General features: G+C 36.5%; 1 protein-coding gene across 6 annotated transcripts in view; it reads right to left on the bottom strand.

The window, feature by feature from the left end:
• Positions 1-21866, bottom strand: part of TCF12 (transcription factor 12) — a 160771-nt gene that overhangs the window by 55723 nt on the left and 83182 nt on the right. For all 6 annotated transcript variants that reach the window (XM_082290808.1, XM_082290811.1, XM_082290810.1 and 3 more), the window contains exon 7: positions 14167-14231. In XM_082290808.1, the coding sequence (XP_082146934.1) occupies positions 14167-14231 (65 nt within the window). The remainder of the gene's footprint in view (positions 1-14166; positions 14232-21866) is intronic.

Below are 21866 nucleotides of genomic sequence, written 5' to 3'. Positions count from 1 at the left end.
CCTTCCCAGTATAAGGGGGCAAAGCATAGCTGTCAGCTGTTTTGCTTAGACTCATCATTGTCAGGTGATGCTAAGACAGAAACTGCTGACTGGAGTAACTTTTATACCAAAACCCCACCAAATTTCTCCTTCAGCCTCACTGTTCTCAAGCCAACATTTCTCATCCCCTCAAACTGCTCTCCACAAGGAGCCCTCATGCCCCTGAAGGTTCCAGAGGTTTCACAAAACCTGCTTGTGGGCTGGATTATGACAGGAACCACTCCAGTGCTGCTGCCTGCTTGGGATACAGCAGCCCACTGGGATAGCAGCAGAGGCCATTCATTGCTCCTGCCTCTCCTCACCTTCCCTTCTGAGGCCCAAATACCTCATTTATAAATAAATGTATTTTTTGGATTATACTAGATCATCGAAGGTGATTCTTCTGGCATGATGAGTTGTGAAAGGCAAGCTTCACTCTCACATCTTACAGTAAGGTACACTAAATGCCTTCTACCGTGCCATGCACTGGGATTAGCAGAAAATGCAGACTTCATATAGAATTACAGAATATTTACAAAATAAGCTTTTTCTCTGCATTGTATCACCTTTGAAATTTCTCTCTCTTACTTGTTTGATGACTAATTTGAGCATGAAAATCTTATATTTTAATTGAATGGAGTGGGATGTGAAAGAATCACCCCGTCACAAACTAAAGGAGGGCCCAAGATTGTTCACTATTTTATACGAAAGTGAGAAGATCAAAATTTATTAAAAATGTTAGTGCATAGAAATAGCTTCCCCTCAGTTCAACTTCTTCATTGTTATTCTTACAAAAGTCTTTGAATCAGAATTCTTAATCTGAAACTCATATTAAAATGAGATACTCTGATAGGGGAGACAAAAGTACACAGCAAATACACACATGGGGAAATCTGCTGGTGGGCTGTTCCAAGGTCTTCTAATTTTTGTTTTGGTCATATAGTTAAGAGTTTATTGTTTTGCAGAAAATATTATGAACAGCAGAATATCTGGCTTACTCAGTATAAATCTGAATTTAGCAAAGATACTATTCTAAACATTTACTACAGTTTTAGAGGTGAACACTGTGTGGGAAACATGGCCAATGTTTTGTGAAAAGCAGCTCCTCCAAACCAACACTGGCCAGAAGAAGATATGAAACCAGTTCTCACTTAGCCCAACACTTGACCTTCTTGACCAAGAATACCCAGGACTGAAGGAAAATTTCTTTACATAGCCTGTGGGGAAGGGAGGAAGTATTACGATAGTTGTCATTTCAAGTAGCTGAGGCAAGGTCCCCCTCCCAGAATCACCACTGAAGCTGGTAGGGACCTCTGGAGGTCAGCTACTGCAGCCCTGCTTGCTCAGAGCAGCTGCCAAAAACAATTAGGAGCTACGGCCCATTCACATTAAAGACAACCCTCCCTCCTGATCACTGGAGGGATTTTGGAAATGCAATGGGATCCATACAGATGCTTCCAAAAAAAGGGGGTGGGAAGGCTCCTAGTCCCTCTGTTCCCCTACTCATTAGGAGATGGGGAAAGATTTAAAAAAAAAAAAAAAAAAACCAAAAAACCAACAAGTAAAAACTCTTGAATACATTTCTACAAAGTCATTCTAAAAGGCATGAGTCTGTAACTTTTCCAGACTTAACCTCCAACCTTTATTTCATGGCATTTGCCACTCTTGCTCTTGTCCTAAGTGTTCCAGTTCTTGACATTTTCACCGGACCCTGAATTTCAAAGCAGCCTGGTTTCAATAACATTAAGTTAGCATATAATCACTATAGTAAATACACAGTAAATCTCAAGCTGTGCAACACACTCTGAAGAAGTTTTCTGATCTATACTGTTTTGGGGTAAGAATTTTTTTATTTATAAAAAAGGATTAAAAAACCAAAACAACACAAAACCACAACCCTCTTCTACCATTGGTCCAATCAAATGAAACATCTGTTTAGAATTTTGTAATTGTTCCTCAATCTTCCAAAAGAAAATAAAAATAGATGTCATTAGTTCAGCTCATTGATTTTTCTGCCTGTTTGAACCAATTGAGAAAAAATATTGATTAGGACTGATCCTTTCCTAAGGGCATCTGATAAAGAAAGGAATACAAAAATACCACTGAGGATAGCAAAAAAGCTTTGTATTATCAGCATCAAGCTTCTCCTAACTAAGTGCCCGAGGTCCCTGCGCAGAGGCAGATCACTTACACATGTAGTTAGGGGCATTCTCCACAGAGAACCTGCATGCTCACTCTGAACCTCATCTGCCAAGCACACATCCAATTACTAAAGAATAATCAATGACTGGTTATTCTCCTGAATGCTTGTCCGAGTCCTTGTCTGTATTACCATTGTCAATAAACAGGCATCACCCCTAAAAATTTAACTGTTTGGATTTTATAATGCATATAGCCAGTCTCAAGATACACAAAAAGTTATTTAAAGAAATGTTTTCCCTAAGGAATGAGTGTTCAATAACCAACTGGGAAAAAAAAAAAAAAGGAAAAAAAGGCTTTTATTACAATCAGCTAAGAGCACGGCAAGCCTGATTCCAAAGAGAAAAGAGAAAAAGATGTAAACATGCCTGCTTTACTTTTCTGATTTATCCCTTTCAGAGAAACCAAGAAACAGTTTTGACAGCCTCAGGGGAAATGGCCTGACCCAAATAGCAAAGTCCTTCACAAGGGCCACTATATCGACAAATGCTTTAAAGGGGTCACTATCCTAAAGAGTATTCTCATAAAAATGAAATGCAGGGGAGTCATCTATTCAAGAATTGCAAGGGTGAGGGAAAAAGAATCATATCTACATATAGGGGGTGGATTTATGCACTTTTGTCACAGAAAACAAGTAACTTTGCATTGCTTGCACGAAAGTGCAGCTGCAAAGGTAACTTCCATTCAAATTAACAAGCCAATCAACCATATGCTTATATCAAAATGATATACCTGAGATTTTAAAAAAAGCTCCTTAGTCAACTTATTTTTAAATGGTTCTTAAATTGATTCTTTCAAAGAATTTAAGCGTGAAAGTAAAAAGTAATTTGACTAATTCCAAAGTTTTCTTCTCCCCAGCCCAACTCTGTGACTCTTTAGATTTGATTTGATGCCAAAACACTGCTCTGCCTTCAGTGAACTTCTAGGACACCAGCCAGCAGAATTCTAACATGTTGGTAAATAATTCTTTGATTTTACTTTGATATAAAAAAGAAAGTGGACAAGTAAAGGCCTACAGATGTCCTTATGTAATATTCCTTGCAGCTCTCTAGAATTTAGGCTCTATGCAGACAGGAAAGCCAAGCTGTCCTGAAAAGTACACAAGCAGTTTTAACAAATAGACTCTATACATTGCCTATATAAAGTTTTACCTATTCAAAAATGCATTTGTTATAGGCAGGTAGCCTTGTGCTTCTTGGTCGAAATCTTGTTCACATTCTTTTCTTAAACACAAACATTGGCAAACACTTTTAAGAACTCAAATTTTCCCAGTGTAACCATAGCCAAACTGTGCAATAGTTTCATCCAAATACAACTGTGTGCCTTTACATTATTCATTATTTTCTATCAAAAGAATAATATGGTTGAGAATAAAAGCATTAGCCCATTATATGCAACTGATTATGACAGGCCCATTATGCTGGCATAATAAGGCAGGCTGCTTTGGCAGTGAAATGAGAGCTGCAACTCACCAACCGCAAACTTAGATCTTGAAAACCTCCCCAACAGTCAACTAGATTCAACTAGATTTTATTTTTTCTATTTTTTTGCATTAGCTTCCTTTTCATAAAGTTTATGCTTTCAGTCCTAGTAGTCAGGCTGTACCTACTTAAAGCAGGAAAACTGTCTAGAGGTAAAAATAAGTACTTGAGTGTTTAGTTAAAAATTGGGAGCTTGGATACGTTTTTACTTTTACAAAATAATGTAATGCAACACCACTCATCTCAACCAAATCCCTCCATTATCCCGCCACAGTCGCTGACAAACTCACTTGGCATCTCTCTATTTCTCAGAATTACACAGAGCAGATGGCAAGTGCATTCCATGCCTTACTGTAAACTCGAAATGTTGTCCTGGGTAGAGCACAAGTTTCATGTGCATGTCGTTTTTACTCAATGAGCTCTTTGGTTGACTTAGAGCATGGATATAATGTGTCTCAGTATTGCATGTCTTGCCTTATAGATAAACATGAAAAATTTGCATAAGCTGGGTTAAAAGAACATAACAAAAAAGAAAAGCCAAACTCTAGTAAACTTGCAAAATCCCTCAGCAAAGTTGTATATTTTGTTATGGTGTTTCCAAAGGAACACCCAGCACAACACTAAAACATTAACAAATAATTGCTCTGAAATCCTAGTATGGTAGAGAGGTTAGAGCTGTAAAAAGACCATTCACTCAAGTTCCACATCACGCAGTTTAAGACAAAAATATAACTAAGATATAAAGTGTTGAATTTCACTTTACTCAAGTCTCCAGTCTTTGGAAACTGTAATGAATATGCACTCCAAAATAGGAGCTGAATTTGGGAAAAACACTGACATATGATGTAAATTCATTTTAAATTTAAATTTTAGAGATATGTTTGCAATTATCAGCATGTTGTTAAAGAATCTCATCCTGAGAATATCATCAAATAGTAATGTGAAATACAGTGTTACCATTTTGAGAACAAAGGGACTCTGAATGAGTAATCAATAGCAACTGGCAGAAAATGAGGCATTAATTATGATCCTCTCTAGTGTTTTGTCTCAAACAAGGTTTCATTAAATATATTGTGGTAACCTGTACATCTTCAAGCCATTACCAATAGATTTGATCAGATACATTTTTGGTCTGTTTCAGGTGGAGGAAAATATCAGAATTAGAAAACCAAAACAACATCTAAAGTGTTATATGATAACTTGAGCTTTTTTTTCTTGATCAATTTAAAGGAAATCAGGGGTTGCTAATAAAACATCTCAGGAGAGGATCCTCTAACAACATGTTGATAATTGCAAACATATCCCTCATTTTTAAAAAATACTTAGGTCTTATAATCTCAATGTAGTCTCTTGAAAATTTAATTATCATCTCCTATACCTAAAGTATCATGCAGGTTTGAGAAGATAATGACAGTCATCCATCAACTGCATCCTGCCAGTGTAATCAGGCTAATCTAGCTCACTGGATTAAAAACCAGCTACCTAGGGTACTAAATACCAAAGCGATGCAACATCGTAAACAAAATAACATTTAGCCTTACTGTCTTTCCAATTAATGTTTACACCAATGAAGATCAAGTTATCAATATATTCTCTTTTTATGCCAATGCTTTTCCAGATCACCATGAGCTGCTTATTCATGTGTGTACCTAAGCAGAGGCTGCTACCATGGCAAATTCTGTTCATGTGTAAATATACTGGGACTGAGCACAGAGACAGAAGAGAGAGAAGAAAGGAGTTTATTCAGAATTACATATATGGGGGGGGGGGGGGGGGGTTTAGCAGTGAGGAAAGCAAAGATTAAATGCAAAGGGAAGGAATCATTTTGTATTCTTTTTGCATCTAAATGTCTTTAAAGCCCCTGATTAATACAAATATTTTGAAGGGTCCCTTCCTTCTCCTTTGCAATATTGGCTTTCTTGCACTGATGCTGCATATTGGCAAGACTACAAATTCAGTTTTACGCTTCTAAAGCAGCACCCTGCTGATGTTGGTGTCCAATCCCGGAGGTTATGCTGGCTCAGCTTGTCTTCATTCATCCCCCCCGGCAAGGTATTTTTGCGTTGCTGACTGAATTCTAGGAAGGCATTACTAAGCATTGTGATTACAGGTCAGGCACCCCTCCCTTTGCCTTTGAATCTTTTCACTACATTATGAAAACAGTAATTTGAACAGCTTCCTTACTATGATTATACAAAAGCTACTTTCTGGAGAACTCCAAAATTCTACAAGAGAAGCTGCTGAGTGGTTATTCATTTATTTTTTTAATTTTTATGGTACCAGCCTCCTTGCTTTCCTTTATGATTATAAGATATTAGCATGAGGAGTCAATATTTAAATAAAAGATCTTATGCTGAGTCTTATTTACAGAAGCCAGACTATAAAGGATAGTATAAAGCTCAAACTATGCATCTGTTCATCCCTCTGCATCTTCAGCAAAATTATTTAAAAATATTTCAGAACATTAGTAGATCATCTCATGCATACAGTATGGAAGCTGTACATCTCCTCTCCCACACAACTAAGAGAAAAAAAATCTCTCTTGCTCTAAGCACCAAGTCAGAAAATTATTAACATGATGAGGGTACATTAATAAAGCAACCAGTTAGTTGTTAGGACTTAACATGGAGAAGTCATATGTTTTCACATGTGATCAAGGGAGAGCTCAGTTCAATACTAGGGTGCTAGGAAATGGCCAGGAAATATCTTAGGCTACAGTCCTCTCTCCTGAATAAACATTATACTTCTCTTCCTGCTTTTTTAGAAACCTGTACCATCAGGAGCACCAGTGGCTCGAAAAGCACTCCACAACACAGCTGAAACTAATACAAGCTGGATGGTTTAGTTCCATGAAGGAGGAAGGTAAATGAGAAATCCTGTGCTTCCTTCCACCACTGAGTGACTGCCCAAGCTCTAGTCTCTCCCACCCATCCCAGGAAGCACTGCTCAGTAAGAGGTTGCCTACATCACTCAACTCCCCCATCCCAATCCTACTCAGGGCCTCTACTCTTGACACCAGTTATTTGTGCAGATGTGAAGTTTGGGAAGGGACTCTACCTACCTATTAATTAAAAAAGGAAAGTAAATGGGGGCTTAACATACTAGAGCAATTACAGACAAAAGGAATACATACTTCAAGAAAATCCAAAGGGCAATCCAGCTCATTCAGATAAACAGGCATGACTAGGAGTACAGAGCTGAGCTAATATTTTCCCCATCCTCCACTAATACCATAAATTTGTAACTGAGAAGCACCCAGCTCTGAGGCAGTCAGTTTAGCTGGATGCAAATAGTAATTCACCAAAGAAGTTTTATCTGCACTCTGTGCTATAACATTATTTTTACTTCCTTATGTAGCAACATGCAAGATAGTGTGTATATATATTAATTTACAGAATATTCATAACCTTAAATACAATCAAACACAAGCAAAAAATAAAGGTGGCAAGAAAATTTGACAACCCTAAATAGTGTGAGAAAGAGAAGGGCAAAGACAAGAAACTGTTTGCCTGGTAAGGCATTGAAAATTATTCCTTACGGAACTGCTCACCCTTTAAAAATAGCATCCCTCCTCCAACTACAACAAATTCCTAACACCTGCTACCCACTTCATTCCAGGGGGAATGTCTTCCCTGATTAACTTCAGGTGGTCACCTCCAGCACTGGAAAAAGAAATCTAGCCTGTGCCCCATACATTTTTACTTTCTAAAAAGGTTCTGCAGACTCCTTATCTGCTGAGTGACAGGAGATATTTTCCCAATAGCACAATAAGTAATTCACTTCTAATAAATCATGGTGAACAGAAAGTTAATATTGCTTGATTCTATTCGAGAAGTAAAATGAAGCAAAATAAACTAAAGTTCAGGCATTCCATCTGCCCTAAAACTATATATCCCTCTCCCCAGTCCCAATCTTTTAAGATGGTATCAGCTGGCAGCATCCAGAGTCACTGCTTCAGTTAACATTGTGTCAGCCTTTCCTTCAGCAGCTGCATTTCTTAGAGATTGATAGCTCAGCTGTAAAAATCTGCTTCAGGGAGACACCTGATATCAAAAGTGTCAGAGAAGAAGAGATTAAAAAGAGAAAATTTACAAAATAAAATCAGTTTTTCAGCTTTAAAGTTATATTGGTATTAAAAATCCACACATGTACAAGCCTTAATATTTTTTATACTTATAACTCAGTATTACTTGGATTTAAGGAGACATCATGTTCTCTATACTGTTTCTAAAACTGTGAGGAAGGAAGAAAAGCAACTGGTGCCACCGCTTGTAGTCTTTCTAAGGTCTCACTCATCAGAAAGGTCCAGAAAATGATGTAATCTTCTGCCTCATTGGAAAGATCCATCTAAAGCATCCTCAAACATACACTAGGAGTGAGGAAGAAGAGCTTTCTTGTTTAATAGACACTGGTTAGCAGAAACCCTGGCAAAGCATCCTAGGAGCAACTGCAGTGTCAGGCTGCCACACTGATCCTCGGGGCTACACCTGCAGCCTGAGGATGATTTATCTGGGTGCCTCCATACCCATCTGAAGAACAACCACCTTGGAAAATTCAATGTGCTACAAATATATTTTTCTAGTCTAACTCTTGCATTTTAAGTAACCCCTCAGCTGTCAGAAGCCACTAAAACCCTACTCTACCCCACTATTCATAATCACTCATTTCTTTCACTGTTGTCACTTCTGAATTTTTTGTTCTCACGAAACTTGTATTTCCAATTACATTTTTCATATTCTTCACTACTTTTCCATTTTTGTCAGTAAATCTCATTTTTGCTTCCCACATACATTTTACACATTCTTATCTCCTACCATTCACATTTTTGTCTGTATGCTTATTCTTACAGCTGTTTAATGTTACCTGATGCTTTACTAAAAACATTAAAATCAGTTACTCTTCTCCATTACACCAAATACACATCTTACAATTACATAGTTTAGGAACATATTAAAACTACGTTTAAGTTGGTGCTATTTTCTTCTATTAATTTTTCTCTATGCATTAAACTGGCATCTATGTCTTTGTTTTAACTTTTGCTTGCTTAATCCTCACCACCCTGACAGTAATACAAAAAAGTTGCCATTTTTGCCTATGCACAATATGAACGGGCTTTTATGTTCTCCCTAGACAGCTCAAATTTCTGGAGTTGTACCCTTATACTTCCATAGCTGTTAGAGAGTGAGCTCTGAGATAGTACTTGCCCCGACATTGCAGAATTGTTCTTTAGGTTTGAATTCTGCTCAAGCTGCTTTAAAGTCTCTTTAAATTTTTAAGAGGCAAATTACTGACTATGCAAAGACAAAGTAACACACACTTGCAGACATTTCTTTTGCTGAAGTGATCATCTGTTAAATTGCCCAAGAAATTGGTGCTAAAGGCATTTTTCGAGTTTATTTCAAAAGTTCTTGTAGTGTTTGCTAAGAAACAAATTTTTTTGCACAAAAATAAAACAAACTTTTGAGCCCATTAAGGATGTTACAGCTAACAGATACAGTCTTAACATGCCACCATTTTATTCTTTAATAAATAGCTAAATTTGCAGACAACAAGATGTAAACCTTTAAAGTTCCATGTTAAATGGTGAAGAAAGGAGAAATTGGTAAATTTTGAAAAGTTGTCTGAAATCATGTCTTAATATGTTTACTTGAAGTATATTCCCATAAGGAGCACTAAGTATGGTGTTAATGTGCATAAAATGCTACTGTCATACTGCAAAATTCAGGCTAATTTAATAAAGCCTGATGTGCCTTACATCATGTTGCAATGATGCAATAATATGCTGCTAAATGAGTCACCTCACATTAGCTTCATGGCAACAGCAGAGTTGATGGCTATTGAAGGGAAAATGGGGTAGCAATATTACTGGAAATATTGATGGACCAGCTTTCTATTGAATTTTTTTCATCCAAGAAAAAGCTGCCTTATTTATTACCAACACACGCAAAACTTATACAGTAAGAGCAGCAGAAATGAGTTAAAAATCCATCAGCCACTAAATAAAACATAGGTAGCATACACAGTATCATATAGATTGTCCACATGTTCTCAGTGTAGTGCTATATATTTCATGCAGTATGTATAAATATCAGGTACTATAGAGTAGTGTATATTTTATACATTATTTTATATATATAGGATTGTATATAGTCTAAGTGAAATGTATTTAGTAAATTCAATCCGTAGCTCCTTCCAGCATTTGTGTATTCTACAGTTTTATCAGCAGCAGTTTTTTCTAACAGTTTTACAACTTCTGAAGTGTCCCATCATCATGTAGACCATCGAGATTAATGAGTAAGAAAAATGGAGTAAATTAAGATACGACTCTTTACAGGAAGGCCACGCTTTAAACCACAAGTAGTGAATGCCTCTTTATTCCTGCCTAGCATCCATTACATTCAGCACTTGATTCTACCTCCCTTCCCAAACACAGGACAGTGTGTAGCCTTCAAATTATTATGAAGGGAGGATAAATGTGTTATCACCACACATCAAAAAATCCATCATGTCTATTTTTCATGCATGATTGTTTAGAATGAAAATAGAACATTAAGGGAATAGTCACCAACAATTTACTATCTTGAGCCTAGTGAGGCCAGTGGGGAGAGAATGTGCCAGGCACATGAGAACAGACACTGTGAGGCCAAAGGAGCACCCCCCCTGCCAATTATCCAGGGCACTCATGGGCTCCTGGGGATGAAGTTACCTTCTGTGAAGACCCACACAAACAATTAGAAGAATTAGTCTAACAGCTACACATGTACTGCACATTTATCTCAATTTCACTTTAAAAATAGTGCAGACCCCTGGCTTTTTTTGAGCTCAGACCTGTCAAACCAATGTGCAGTGACAGCTGGGGACCTTTTTGATGATACTGGAAATAGGAGTCATGAATTCAATATCTGAAGTCTAATCTTTCTTTTACATAAGCTACTGTTTTCAGTACTAAATCACACAAATGTGATTAAAATCTTTTTTATTACAAGAAGCTTTCTTAAAATTTAACCTTTACCTGATTTATAATTTGTGAAAAGAAGCCCTTCCCAAAACTGCAATTACATGGCCAAAAGGAATAGTGGTGTCCCCTCAAAAATCACAAACCACCACCCTCCCTCCAATTCAAAGACACAAAAAAGAGACTTTGTGTCAAGTCATGTAGCATCACATTTCATTCTGACAGGAAAATAGAGTTTTTAATATTTCTTCTAAAAGCTGTCAATTTTTTCTCCAGGTAAAGATTTTTTATGTTCATCTAAATCAGCTCTGCATAAGCCTCAATTTGTCATCTTACCTATCCACTTAGAGTCTATATACTTTTGGATTCTCCTTTTTGGCTTGCTTAAAACACCTGATGGAACAAAAACCTGAAAACAAGCACTTCCTGCTAATAAAATATTGGCAAATTAGCCATATTTACATTCTTGTGACTAAATGTTACAGCTGAATCAGATTCCATTACCTAAATTGCTCAGGTTCTTAAGCTACACTGAAAATCAATCACACTTCAACTCCTACAGCCTAAATATAAAGCCTGTAGGTAGCGAACAGTCCCTACAAATCACTGCTTAGATTATTTTCAGTAAAAGGTGAGAATGAGTCTGAAACATCGCAGTTTACAGTGGTTTTGAAAATTTTCATTGCAGCCTTCTGTAAGTTCAGAAAGTAAAACTTAAAACTCCTCCCACTTCTGTACCAGGTTATTAATACCCTTTACACAAGTAACATAAGGAAAGGAGGTAGAAGAAGGACGGATTCAAGAGTATTTGGGGAAGTTAGGTATTTTCAATTCACCTGTACCTAATAACACACTCAGGAGACTGACTGGCTCTTGCCATTTTACCATTTCAGAAACCTTAGTCACTGTCCTTGAACTCCTGGTTCAGAGCAGAGACTAGGAAAGAATGGCGTTGGTTGGTTTCCAAGAGGAAGAAAAGTAGTGGCTTGTAATTCCTCAACAACCTAAATTTCCTTTTTTTTTTTGAAGAATATTGGAAGAAATAGACTACAAATTTCAGAAGATAATGAAGAATTGATAGTGATTCAGCTGGAATACAGTATGTAAAATTAATTTCCTTCTCAGATTGCATAAGAGGTGTTTTAATAAGGCTTTTACCAATTCCACATTTCACAGGTGAACAGAGGAACTGAGGACAACTAAAACTAATGCTGAATACAGAGCGAAGCTGATTAAAAAACAGTCAAGAGTTTATGATCAACAGTGGGTGAATGTATTAACTGAGACTTTGCAGGCATCTGTTTTGGGCATCATTCCACCTCTTAATTAGTGACTTGGATGAAAAATGAAGACTACATTTACTAAATTCACAAAGCAAATAACCCATAAGGATCTACAAATGCAGTGCAAGCCTGGAATTCAAAATTGCACTAACAAATTTAGAGACTGTAGAAGGAACGTGTTAAAAAAGTAAATAGATTTTTGTACATGGAACCTGTAAACTGAAAAACACAGGGTGAGGAATAACAAGCTAGCCAGCATTACCATAAAAAGGTATTGGAAAATTTTAGATCACTGCGATTGAAATATGTAGCTGAGACTGGAGATTTGTTAGCAAAATAGGCAAATACCACACAGGAAAAAGTTCAGTATTGTCTGAAAGATCCAGGAAATTTCTTTTTGCCATAGTGTTAAAGGTGAGCTCCTTGACCTCACTTAAAACACTGGAATTCCCTAGGGTTGTGAACCTACTGGAGAACATTCAGAGCAAAGCATAAGCTTTTCTACTAATATTTCAGTCTGAGACAGAACCTGTTACATATCCACTGCTAAAATATACCTGCACTATACACACCCATGTAAAAATTAACTGCAGTTATGTCTATCTTTTCTAAGGACTCCTTATCATCTTAATCATCTAATGGTTTTTCCAGCCTCTACAGGCTTAAAAGAGAATAGATTCTTCTCCATGTCCACTGTCTGTAAGACAAGAGCTAGCTACTTTAATTACAGTGATGTTTAGATAAGGCACCAGGGAAACTTTTTGAGAGTAACTACACTCAAGTAGTGGAAAACAAGACCCAGAGTGGTCATGCAGTCTCTTCCATCTCTAGACTTTTTTGAGAACTGAGAACATGAAGCCTCTGTAAGGGACAATGCAGCCAATTCTTCATTTGGATTGTAATGACCTCTCATGATCACTTTAGACCTTCTCTATGACAGATTTCAAACACAGGAGCTGCAATGAGAGCTGTATTTCAAGCGCTACCATGCCATTTACAAAACCAAAAAAAACCTCTAAAGATTCAGAAATCCCACCACATTCCAAGTTAAATGAATTCAAACACTGTCAGATTTACCTGACAAAGACCAAAATAAAATACAAACTGTAATTTATCACATTAATCTAATGGAATTAAAATTTAATTCAAGGTTAACTCTATGTTCACTTTTTATTATCCTGAATATAAAACCAATACAGATTTACCTACAGTAACATTCTCCCCACATACTAAACATTTTAAAGAAAAAGAAACTGAGGGAGATTAAATAGTAGAAAGCTTATCAAAGTGATAAACAGAACTAAAAGAGATGTTAATAGAAACAAATATGTGTAAGATTCTAGGTTTAAAATAGCTATATGTAAAAAATTAATATTAAATGGTACTAGGTAGAAACAATCCTAAATATATAGAGTTATAAAAGGATTTTCCTCACTGAGAAACCAAACAACAGAAACTACACTCGTTCCTGCAAAGCAGAATAGGATTTTATGCAAAGTTCATATAAAACCATTTTCCAATACAAAACATTAACTTAATGAAAGAGTACTGTGGAAATTAATTTGCTTCCAAACTAATGTCAAGTTTAAGTTATTATATTTAAATACAGTACATACAGAGTTATTTCAACAATAGTAACAACACTAATACAATGTTTTACTGTCTAGACTGGCAATAATGTGACGCCCATAACTTTAAGGTAAAGAGCTATACTGCTTTTTGGGAGAATGTTACTGAAAGCTCACCCATACAGCTACAAATGGGTCTTTGTTTGCCACATCTGCGTTGCAGAGAAGTAGTAAAGGCTATGAGAATGATCCTTTCTTAATAGGGGAAGCATTGCCACATGGTGCTGCCCATTCACACTTCCCAAGCTACTAGTTAAAAACCAAGATGTCAAACTCATATGCTAAATTTTATCCTCCAGAAGAAAGACACCCCTGAAAATATCAGTTCAAAGGAAATAGTCAACCTACAGTAAAATTAAAAAAAGATTCCTCTTTGAGAAAATAAACATAAAGCAGGATCTTAGAATTATAAACATATTAGTTATTTAAATCTTTATCAACAGACACTGAATGTAATCACATGGTAATTATACTTTTCTAACAGTCAAATTTCCTGTACATTCGAAACAGACTTTTAAACAATGATCAAAGTATGCTTAGTCTGGCTCATTAGAAATCACATGAAGGAAATCATCACTCTAAAATGAAGAGACTCTACTTACTTGACAGCCTGGTAAGCCCGTGTCTCTACCATACAGTGGAAATGGACCTCTGTCTGAGGTTTTTCCTACAAAAGAAAGAAATTTAAAATGTGGTTATTTTTAAACTCCCCTAGACATCCACATCAATTGTCCGTATATATGCAATTCAGAAAATCTATTCACATCATAGTAAATTTACAAACATCAAGTTGAATGAAAAAAATCAGGTTTTTATACATCTGTGTTTCACACACTCAAACAACACTACAATAATAGATTACATATTTACCTAATAAAATTCCTTTTGTAACCAGTCAGTTACTATAAAATATTCCTATTCAGTATGTTTAAATACAAAAGGCAAAGGTCCATTTTCATTTCCATTATCAACAAGCAAAGGTAGAGACACTGAGACATTTCTCCTTCCTGCATGAAACTAACACTTAGCTGGTATCCATCTTAGACAATGAATATACTGAGCAATAAAATAAAACCACATGAAAAGCAAACAAAAACTTCATTCAGAACAGTAAAACTCACGCCAACCTTAAACCACGGCTGATTCATTCAGCTCAACACTCACCCCTACATCCTTAAAAATCTTTTTGTTTAATGTACATGTTAGTGTTAATGTTTAATGATAAGCAGGTATAAAACTCAAGCAAGACAACTGGGCAAGACAGCAAAACATATATTATTTTTGCCAAATATGCAATCTTTGCCTGTAGGTAGCACATACAGAACACTGTGCCTCATGCAGAGTGGCTGCCTTCTGATGTTGCTGTCTGAGGTCACAAGACATTAGCAATGGGTTTGCCAGTTCCAGGAAAACTACTTACTGCTGTATTTGTTAGGTATGCCACCAAAATGGCATATTTGTATATTAAAACTCAGTGTGCAAGTTCTCCAGTAGAGCTCAGGATCAACACCTTGAAAAAAATCTTGAATAGAAGCCCGCTGAACAATGCCAAGCATCAGACACTCATCAAGTATGTGTATAACAGAAAACACCGTGCATGTGCCTGCCCTAATTATGACACAGTTAGGACTCAGTAAAACCCTGTACCACTACTCAGAGTCTTATCCAAAAGCAAGCATTAATTAACCAGATCTACCCATTTGAAAATGAATGCTATCTCACCCAACTAGGCATTCCCTTTGCAAACAATGTGTGTGTTCTCCTGTCCTAATAAGAAGAAAAAGTAGCCTTTCTTCCACATTCCCATTTCAGGGATAAATAGCTACATGATATTGCAATTGCACTTCAAGAATAGGACTTCCTTTGCTTTTTCTGATTTTTCTCTCTTAGTACCAAAAATCCCTAAATATAATTTCATAAGAGGAGAATATAAAGTATGCTTTTTGGTCATTTTAAAAGTGCATCTTGTGTAAGCAGGGAGGAAAAACAAGTCTGAATCTCTTGGAACCACATCTCTGCAAGATTATAATCTTGATAACTAGCACTGGTATGGTCAACAATAGTTTGCTTGAAAAATGGCAGCTCTGCTGTAACAAAGGGAGGAAAAATTTTACATTTTTCTGCCGAAGCAATTTGCCTCTAACAACTATCAAGCACCAAGCAAATAAAATACCTAGCATGCAAAATTATAAGTAGTAGGATGAATCATGCTGTTCATATTAAACCAGACTCAGCATTTTCTTTCCAGAAAATGAGAATCTCATATCACATGATAAACAACTTTGACTGAAGTATGCAGTATTCCAGGCAGGCTTTAAAACAAATATTTGTACAAGAGTCAATTACACAGGCTCGAAAAATTATGATGTAAATTATGGTTTGTGTAGCAAGCAAGAAATTGTTAGATAAGAATGCATAAAATAAAGTTATTTAAATGTTATATTTTTTTAAAGTATGGCAGATTCATATTAAAGGAGAAAAGCTTACTAGAACAGCCCAATCCATGGTAAATTTGGTTCTGAGAAGTGACCAGGAAAAGTCAAGGCTTTCTGATGCTGTAGTGCCTAAATATTTATCAAAAATTAGTTGGAGCAAATTAACATTTAACCTGTGTTCAAATGCCTCAGCTTTTCAATGAAGGGTTTGGAAAACAACCTAGGATCAACTATGAGAGGATGCCTTTCACAGATAGTGTCCTAAACACATTCCCAGTGCAAGCACTTAGACAGGACTCTCAAACTTGCAGTAGTGCCACAATGTTAAAGGTACACATTTTTTAAACACCAAAAATTAACAGGCACACACTACAGCAACACACATCGAGCCCACACTCAAGCCCTGCTCCTGGCTGTCTCTCAAACTATGGAACTGCACCCTGTGGTCCCTCATGTGGGACTGGAACAATGTCAGCAACTTCATCGTCAGGTTAGCACAGCACAAGGATGGGACAGAGGTGAGCAATCCTGGGCACCATTAGAGCACATTACAGGAGTTCACTGAAGCCCCTGAAGCTTCAGTGAGAAAAGATCAAGGTTGCCCAGCATCATGCTGTCTGGCCATAGCACTTCACTACCAACACAATGGAAAAGGTGACAGTACAGATTTCAAATTGCCTGTTGTCATTTCAACACACTTCAGCTGCTCCAGTCTAGGCAAAATGCTAATCTCACTATTCAAACCTTTGTAAGCTAATGTCACAGGTAATGTTTATTTCTCAATAGAAAGAGAAAATACTTAGCAATACTTCACAAGTACTTGAAAGGTGGGTAACATTCTTGTTGGTTTACAAGAAGGTAGGTCCCATACACACTCTCTGATCAATGCATGGGCAGCCTCTAGCATCCAGTAAAGTTCATACACATGGCCAAATATATCAAAGGAGAGTCCCTTTGTTGGTTTTTAGCTTATGAAATACCTTTCTTATTTACTCATACTCTCTACAGATTGACAGAAGAGCATAAAAATGTAGAGGTTACAATAAAACCCAAACCTACTGGAGTGCCAGCGCTTATGAGAATGCAAACTTTAAAAATACAGTGAGACTGAGAGCCAAAGCAGACCCTGAAATGACTTGCAGGTTTACCCCAGAAGACTTGCAGTTGGGTCTTTTTCACCCCCTCTCAGGTCTTGTCTCAGTCAGTGCTCACTACACAGATAGCAGTAGTCTCTTTTGCATTACAGCTGGAAATTCAGAAACACTAATGCTCGGCATTTTGGGGACATAAGGAAATTCACTATGGCACCCGACATTAATTAGAAGGAGAGGAGTCTGCAAAAAACACTAAATTACAAAATCCTCATCGAACACTTTCATTTGCACAGGTTTGTGTAGACATGGATGTAAGGAAATGTGCAGACATATCAGCTGGGAAGGTAAAGCAGATGCCCAGATGAAGTTTATTTCCTCTTCAGATCTGATTTTATTTTCACACAACAAAAAAGTTAGATGCTGTCATTTTAGAATAAAAATCTATGTCTTGCTTACAAAGAAGCATCATGGTAAACTTTTCTTCAGTTTATGTACTAGTGGCTCTACATACCAGAGTTGTGCATTCCAAGCAGATTTGGAATAAAGCAAGAGACATTTAAAAACAATTGAGATGGTTATATACAAAAAATTTACATTTGCACAGGTCAATTCACAAGGCATTTGAATATTTTAATAACTTGGAATTAATGTGCTTTATTGGGATTTCGGGGTTTTTTTGAATTTTCATGTGTTTTTATCAGGAAAAACTTCAAGGACCGAGTCACCACCTAACAGGCTTAAAGTTCAGGGACTATGGAATTAAAAGAAACCCAACCAAGAAAATCCCACTAGGCATTTGGAACCACAAATATTTCCCAACGGTGTAAATTTAAAACCTTGACACATTCTCTATCAATTCAAACATTAATAGGCATTTAGTAAATAATTTTTTTTCTCTTGCAATCACTTGTCTAAATGTGATATGCTCACAACTTAATATAGCCTTTGAATACCACATGAGGAATTGTCTTCCACAATACATCTACATGTGTAACAGCTGTGCAGCCTAAATACTCTTAACACAGAACGAACTGAAACAGCAAGATGCAAAGTGATAGTGAGCTGAAAACAGCACTACATTAACTCAGTTGAGGACTACTTCAGTGAATGTGCTATAAATGCCTGCCAGTATAAAACAGCCTTTTCCCACTGCTAGATAATGCTTGGCTTATGAGAAGATGACAGAACTCTCAAAAAATTATTTCAATTCCCACAGAATTAACCCTTTACAGACTGAAGATCTTTCTGTGCATTGCTAAGAATTTGTTTGGTTGGCAATATGGAAAGCAACAACATCTTTTAATGAAGCAATGTTTATCATTCAGTATGAATGCTATAGTGACCACAGCTGGCAGCTGCTCTGTTTGTCAGACATGAAATATGTCTGCCCTACTTGTACAGAGAATCCAAGTGAATACTGAAGCTTGTTTTTACAGTTTCTAAACATCATTTCATCACTGATATAACACTTTGAACTGGTCCCTACAGATAGCCTACCCAAAAGTCAGTTTATAACAAAACATTGTTGACAACTTTGAGAATTTATTTTTCTTTTCAAGTTATTAAAATAGTGTTGGTAATTCATCTAGAAATGAATTTTTATACAGCTTTCTCCCCCTCCACATCCAGCAAAGTATGTGTCTTTGTTACCCACAGAATGAATACATTCAAATAATTTTTCATATGCAGATCCAATGTATCAAGGAACAAGCTTCACAAGCTACACTGACAGGCACATACAAAAGATACAAGAAAAACCTTCAACAAAGACATTTTGCTACTAATCAATATTGCTTTCCAAATTACCATGAAGTAGAAAGTACACAAAGTTCATAGAATAAGATTATTGCAGGTCTGCTCTTTATTTTTTAAAATTTTGTTGGCATTAAAAATTTCTTATTCAGTAATTATTCAGTACAGTGGAAAAAAAATTGTTTGATTAAAACACAAGTCCATCCCTGCTCCTAGGACTTGTTGTGTTGCCTTCATTGAGGCAAGACTGACACATGCAGCCATAAAAATTTTTACTATATATCCATACATTTCCCACAGCAGCAGAGGAATAATTTCTTCCTTTTCTACTGCTATATAGCCTACTCATTAATAGAGGCTGTAACAGTTTTAGTATCTTCTCTCTAGCATTTAAAAGATCTGTAATGCACACATGTATATATTGTGAATACATATCAAAATACAACATACATTTTTCCTTATGATATTTGAGACCAGAACTCCTGGAAATGAAACAGATCTGGAGCAACACAATTTGAAGAAATGGCTTAAAACAAATGACCTCCTATTCTCTTCATGACAATGTTTAAGTATTATTGGCTGATGTGTGCCAAGCATGCTGCTGGCTGCACTAAGGATGTTTAACAACCCAGTGCCAACAAGTGCAGCTGCTGGACTTGCAGCACCCTCCTCCTGTTCATCCCAAGCCAAATTACTCACTCAGCTATGAACAATGAAGCAGCAACACAGGAAAATGCCAAGTGCAAGTGAGATTAGTGATAAACTACAGGATCCCTACAGAGGTCAGTGATTAGCAGGTCCCCAGTCGTAATCACTTTCCTAACCTAGCCTTTATCTCATCACATGCTCCATCTTAGCTCAGTCTTCTGACTGCAAGCAGCTTCCCCAATCAATACCCCTCTAAGTCTTGCAAATTCATCCATGCTCTCATACCTTTTAACAAAGCAGTCAAACCTACACAATACGGAATATCTGCAAACTTGTAGGACAAATTTTTAACCTTAAGTTTAATAAGTAATTAATACACAATAAAATCACATTACTGGAAAAATTGTAATAAAGTAACAGAACAGAAGAAAAACTACAAACATACTTACCCGGAAATGCCATGCCCAAGTGTTTATCAGCAATGCAGTCTATATAGCTCATCATAAAAATTATATGTACAGACTGCACTTAGTGAAAAAATGTTGGAGTGTTTTTTCCCCATACTGTGACACCTTCTAAGACCAATTTTCCCAGACAGCAGAAGTAAATGTTTTAGAAAAACTTGGTTTTAACACTACAGATTTGTTCCCTCCTCCTTTTTTTGGCCAAAATTTTGAAAGACTGGGATCCTATGAAATTAATGACTGTCAAGAAGTAAAAGCCTAAGATTTTGAATGAGATTTATGGGATTTAACCATCCAATCTCAGGTCTGCCAGGAATCTCCAAGGATTCTCCATGCCTTAAATTCTCATTTGTAAGAAGACAGCATTATACTTCTGTTAGCTAGTCCTATTACTTATTTGGAGCAAGAAGTGCTTTTCACATTCAAATAATCCAAAATGTGAAAATTCTGAAGATGGAATTACCTGTAACCAACCTCCCATTATAACTTTTGCAATTTAGGAACAAATATTGAATTATTGCTTTTGTTGACATTTGGACAAGATGATCTGGAAAAAAAATTCAGTTTGTTTTCCAGAGACTCTAAAGATCAGAAGTTTTTATATTTACAGTTGTGTCAGCATTTGCAGATGCCTTTCACTATGAAAATTCTACTGATTGAACCAGCCAGGCAATAAATCTCAGAGTATATTTATAAAGATGTTAAACACAGAAGTCAAGGAATTTCTCACAACTTCTTTAACACAATATTTTTTTTAAAAAATAATGTCAGTGTGTGAAGAGGTATTAAAGACCTGCTTCTCAAAGACATGCCTTTGACACATCCATCCCATTGATTTGTAAGTACATCTAAGAAAAGATGGAGTATTTTGTCAGTTTGCAGATCACTGCACAGATCTTGTGCTATAAAAACAATTTATTAACGTTCTTATGTACTTCAAATACACAGGAGGTAAAGGTGGACTAAATTCCACATTATATTTGGATTGACCCTATGAACTCATAATTTATATGCTCATGTCAAACTAAGAACATTTCTATTCCAACAGAGGCTGATCCATGAGGGCTCCTTCCTCAGTACTATTCCTGTCCCTCCACTTAGCAGGCTTACACTGTGCTGAATAACAAATCAAATGTTTGCAAGGCTAAAAGGCACTGAAGTCGCTGGCAGGAAGAATGCACAGCAGTAACTGAGGGAAGAGGGGTACAAACCTGAAGAAAGAACTTTCTTCTCTTCCTCCCCCAAGCATATGTGGGCAAGTATCTGAGATCCAAAGAGTTCCTGAATAGCTGTTTTATGCAGTTTCAAATTCTCCACTAGTATGTCTACCCCAGGCTAACCTTACCATAAATAATGTTAACACTCTATGAACCCATTAATATGTGTTACACATAGCGAGAACATCCAGTGAGAAACAGATTAAAAATATACCAAAAATGAGGGAAATCGGGGATATTGAATATGCAGAAAACAATAAGCAAAGTGAATTTGCATATGAACACACAAACATTCCACACTGGTGGCATTTGTCATATACATTTACTTACCTCACCTATCCATCCCATGTTTTTCTAGAGTATCCAAGTGTCTTCACTTTGTCTATTAAAATATTTCTCCTTTTGCCATCTTCCCCCACCTCATCCCCAAGGGATTCGGTTAAAATTCTCAAGTAACTAACAAAGTTGCTACTTATAGTTAACATGAAAAGCATCCCTTGCTCTCCTGGTGTGGAATTTGTCCCAGATCTAAGCACAAAAATTACTTTGAACATCAATTAGATTCTTAAGTCTAAAGTCAAGAGGATTTTTTAATTGGAAATGAATAGAGAATCCACACTTTACAACAAACTGCTACACCTGTCTCCAATTAAAAGATTATTTTGGTGACACTACTTACTACAAATTACTAG

This window comes from Coloeus monedula, assembly GCF_965178545.1.
Source record: "Coloeus monedula genome assembly, chromosome: 14".
Classification (NCBI taxonomy): domain Eukaryota; kingdom Metazoa; phylum Chordata; class Aves; order Passeriformes; family Corvidae; genus Coloeus; species Coloeus monedula.
The sequence above is the reverse complement of the archived record's forward strand: the minus strand, read 5'-3'. Positions and strand labels throughout refer to the sequence as shown.